This window comes from Octopus bimaculoides, chromosome 29 (assembly GCF_001194135.2).
Source record: "Octopus bimaculoides isolate UCB-OBI-ISO-001 chromosome 29, ASM119413v2, whole genome shotgun sequence".
Classification (NCBI taxonomy): Eukaryota; Metazoa; Mollusca; class Cephalopoda; order Octopoda; family Octopodidae; genus Octopus; species Octopus bimaculoides.
The window spans coordinates 4092236-4097424 of NC_069009.1; the positions used below are offsets into that span (position 1 = coordinate 4092236).

General features: G+C 36.2%; 1 protein-coding gene across 1 annotated transcript in view; it reads left to right on the top strand.

The window, feature by feature from the left end:
- Nucleotides 1-5189, top strand: part of LOC106878254 (uncharacterized) — a 23844-nt gene that overhangs the window by 11810 nt on the left and 6845 nt on the right. The window contains exons 7-8 of the mRNA XM_014927428.2: nt 2072-2143; nt 4839-4996. Coding sequence (XP_014782914.2) covers nt 4861-4996 — 136 coding nt within the window. The 5' untranslated portion in view covers nt 2072-2143; nt 4839-4860. The remainder of the gene's footprint in view (nt 1-2071; nt 2144-4838; nt 4997-5189) is intronic.

A 5189-nucleotide genomic window follows, 5' to 3' on the forward strand; every position in this document is an offset into this window, starting at 1 on the left:
ATATATATATATATATATATACATATACATATATACATTTACATATGAGTGTATGCATGTGTGTTTGTGTGTGCACGCGCGTATGTGTCTCAGTGCATGTTTTGATGCTTCTTTGTATGAGACTGCATCACCTTGAGTGCAGAGTGATATCCGCATATCATTTTCTTCCTCCTTTATTTGTATCAGCGATAAATATCAAAGACTACTCTACTTTCGAATTGCATATTGAGGGCGACATAATTATATTTATCGTTTCCTTCATATTTTCCTCCTTCTTCGAATCTTCCACCTCCACATTTTATTTCTCTTTCTTCTTCAACTATTTATATCTTCCGCTTCTGTTTCTTAATTTTTTGTCGTCTTCATTTACTTCTTTTATTCTAACCACATTATTCGACTTCCTTTATTTCATTATCACTAACATCATCAACTTTCTTCAGACTCTCCCGTGAAAATAAAACAGATAAAAGTGAAACCTAGCGGATGAAAATGTAAAAAAGAACGCTTATGACTTCTACAGGTTTCAAAAGTATCTAGCTCATAGCGCTACAGTTTATGGTCAAGGTGATAAGCGAAATACACAATTAACATTTCCCAAATGTTTTCAATTCCCGATTAGGAAATATGCGAATAAGCAAGACTCATGAATTTACATAAAGGCGAGACAAAGCATCAATTATTTCGACATAAACTTAGCCACGGCACTGATGGTTTACTTGTGATTCCTTCAAAGACATGCCAGAAAGCTCTCACAAGACCACTGCAGATACTTTTCCAGAGCTTCCTGACATGTGGCAAACATCCCAAAATGCTAACAGAAAGTATATTGATAAGGGAGGAAGTAGAGAAATTTGTAAATACTGTGTCTCTCAGACATCACATGTTAGGAAAGTCATGAGACACGTTGTGAGAAAGTAGTTGATTACGTTCCAAGAACAGAGCTTGTTCACTAACATATAACATGGCTTCTGTCCACGAAGGAGTTGCCTTACACAGCAACTATAGCAACACAACTGGGTACTGAAACAATAGATGAACTTTTCAAATATGGATGATATCTGGACTATACCATCATCAATATTCAGCCATCTTTAACTAGTCTGCAATTAAAATGTTAATGGTTTTAATTTGTTGTGAATTGTTTAAATGTGCGTATATTTGTAATATTAACAGATTTTTCTAGCAGTGAGAACCTTGTTCTGATAATGGAATATATATTATGTTATGATTGCCGGAGTAGAAGCTTTATTACTACGTTATGGGGGTTGGAAGAATACCTGTTAATGAAACAATGTTGACATTAGTTAGTTCAATATGATGCATATTTTTTCATTAAGTGAATGTCACAAAATTTTTGACCAATGGCAGTATTGCATATTGTAGAATTAGAATTTAATCTGAAAATACTATTTGAGTACGTTGGTATTCAGAATCAGTAAAGATATCATGTATAACATAGTGCTTTGCTCATTTTCCAATTTTCTAGCACTTAAATAATATAAAACACGAAAGTATTATTTCTCATGAAGTAGAATCCAAGTGTTTATGGACCGATACTTTGAAGGATATATGTTTTTCTACAAAAGTTTAAAGATGAACATTAATTGTTACATATACTTAGAATATGGCTCTTAAAGTTGTGAACTGTTCATAAGATAAGTGGTTTAATTATTCATGATTTACTTTTCTTGCAATGTGGTCATTATATTGCCACTAGAGTAGATATGGAAAATAATATTAGTACATTAGATGAGAGTGTTATGTAAAACCCATATTGTGTGTACAACAAAGTCTCATTATTGTTTTGTTATTCTTATAGTTTATCGTCTTCCATCTTTTGTTGCTCGGGTAGAACAGAAGACCTTCTTTTCCCTTAGGATATCTAAATTAGATTAATGGAAAATACTCCAGTCCAAACTACACAGACAGAAAAATCATAAGAAATTTTTAAAAACTTTACAGTGAACATGAGCATTTATTCTGTTAGTTCAAATAAAATATAAACAAGAGAAAACAGATTTATTAACTTGTACGTATTTTAACTTATAAAATATGTGTTTCTTTCTTCCAGATTCTTGCACAACAGCCAAATAAAAACCTACGAGGATGGCGCGTTCTTATTCCTTCCCAGTGTAAATTACTTGTATGTACAACAAATCTTTCTTTATTGGAAAACCAAAACACTTTGTAAAACTAAAATCATAAAAAAGATGTATCAAATTCTCAATTATTTAATACAGTTGACAATAAATAGCGATGTGCATTTTAAATTTTAGAGAGTCAACATGATTATTTCCGAGTATTGCGTTTTCTTGTTGCAACGCTTGTCTTCAAATAGCATGGAAGTTCTTTGATCTAATTTATACATGCTCAGAAATACGAGGTGCGTTAAAAAAAATCCACTTATTTTGCATTTAAAAAAATTGCACATTTCACAGATTTTATTTAATCTTCTTCAACATACCCCTCTTGGGACTTCACGCATTTGTCCCAGCGGTTCTGTCACTGCTGGTAACACCTCTGGGACGCCTTCTCTATAGTTTTAAGTCGGAATTTTGCAATATTATTTCATTCACTTAGATTTACATGTTTACACTTTTATCGCTTTCAAAGTATTCGCTATTTTAAGCAGTGCCTCGGTCCAGACGCGTTTTCCACTGTTCGAAACAGTCCTGGAACTCTTGTGATGTCTTTAACGCCTCTGTCGTTTCTTTCTTCATCTTGTCCATATCTGCAAAACGTTTTCCTTTAAGGACCATTTTTCATTCAGAGGAATAGAAAAATGTTTCAGAGAGCAAAATTGGGCGAATAAGGAGGGTGGGTAGGCGAGGTCATGCTATTTTTGGCAAAATTTGTCTCACGCTCAAGGTGGTGTGCGAAAGCACATTGTCGTGAGAAGGCTACCACTTTCCTCTTTTCCAAAGTTCGGGGTGTTTTCGTCGCACTGCGTCTCGCTAACGCTTCAGAACTGCTAAGTGAAATGTCTGACTAGGAGAAGCAAATTCTGTGTAGACAATTCCTTTTGCAGAGAGGAAGCGAGTCAGCATCGCCTTGACATTGGACTTCACTTGACACGCTTTTGGGGGCGTGGTAACATTGAATGCTTCCATTGATTTGATTGATGCTTTGTGTCTGGGTCGTAGCCGTAGCACCACCTTTCGTCACCAGTAATGAACTTCGGTAAAAAGGTCCGGATCAACTGCCAACTGTTCTTTCAGTTTACAATACTCATTCAGTTGTGACTGCTTTTAACCTACCGTGAGCAAGCTTGGTACAAATTTTGCTGCAACTCTCTTCATTCCCAATTCCTCGCTCAAAATTCGTTGGCAGGTACTCCAGGACACACCAGTCATATCAACAAGTTCGTCAATTGTTCGGCGACTGTCTTCCAAGATCAGTTCATGAATTTTCGTAATGTTTTCATTTGTTCGGAAAGTCGATGATCGCCCTGAACGAAGGTGGTCATCAAACAACAAGGGACCATTACTAAATCGTGAAAACCACTCGTAAACTTGTGTTTTGTTCATGACAACGCCCTTGTAAGCTTTTTGAAACAGGACAACTGTTTTGGGCCCCGTTTTCTCCAGGGGAAAACAGAATTTCACGGAAAAACGCTGTTCCTATGCTTCAGCCATCGCAAAAGTCGACGATCAAGAGGGAAGCATTGCAAAACAAAGACGCTATTTGGCAGTACGACTTCTCTCGACGACATTGGTTAGCAGATTGATGCCTGAGGGTCGCATCAAGTAATTTATGAAGGTGGAAGCCTGAACTACAATGGGCTTGTCCCACAGAGGACGTTTCTGGTTACTTTTGGGTACCCTCATGTATATATGCTTACATTATTTTGAATCTGCAAGTACATTTTTCAATCCGGTAGAATCAATTTTCATAACTTCAATGATCTTAATTGTAACTTACTCATTTCTTCTCTCTAATAAATATATTACACTATTGGGTAGCGGGGTGGTGAGTGAAGTCTACGTTAATGCCTTTCTGTTCTAGGTTTAAATCGCCCCTCAAAGCTTTCCTCTGATTGTGACAACTGGACGCAGATGTTTTGGTTATCACCATTTTGTCAATGGATTATTCGGTGTTAGTGTCACAAAAACACACACACACACACACACACACACACACACACACACACACACACACACACACACACACACACACACACACACACACACACACACACACACACACACACACACACACGAGGAAATAGTAAAATGTATTGAAAAGAAGATGAACTCCACGAAACATTATTAGTAGTAGTACTAAAAGAATGAAAATATCATTTAGATTGATATACCGAATGACATATCTTAATTTATTTTTCGCCTCTATAATTATGAGCATTGCTATAGATCTCTACAACGCATAAACTCTATTTCTTTAGCTTTGCGTTGGTTCTTATCCAACTTTAAGACCAGTTGTTAAGTTGGCTAAAAACAAAAATTCCTTACCACCAAAAGTTCCTTTAGGTCAAAACAACCCGTCTAAAGCAGTTTTGACCAATAACAGCGGCACCAAATCGCTACCACTAACTTCCAGGAACCAAACTCGTCCCTACAGCGTCTGTATTTGTTTATGTGGCTCTGAATCTTCTCTTTCCTTAAAGGGACTTTATTGTTTAAGACGTCAGATGCAAGAGAGCAGGAATTTAACATGTTTTCAGTTTCCACCAGAAACCATCTCACATTATTGCTGTTATTAAAACCTTTTTGTAGTAAAACATGAATTTCATAACTTCTATACACATGTTGAAATTATATTATCCTTGTTTCTTGTCAAGTACAAGTTTCTCTATATAATTGTTCACTTTATAATTGCAGTGACCTCAGAGGCAATAAGGACATGATGTGTGAATGTCACTTGCCAGCCATCGTAAATTATACAAAGAAAATATTGAAAAAAAATGTATATGTGCTAGGCGACTGCCTGATAGATTTAGGCAAAGTAATACGTATAATGAAATATACGCAATGTCAAAGTTAGTAAAATCTTCCTTGTTTTTGTTGTTTTTTTTATTATCCCTGACAAGGTCGGCGAGTTAGCACAATCGTTGGCTCACCGGACAAAACGCTTAGATATATTTCGTCCAATGCTACGTTCTGAGTTCAAACTCTGTCCAGGTTGATTTTTGCCTTTCATATTCTAGGGGGTCAGTTCTGGGTGGGGTGGGG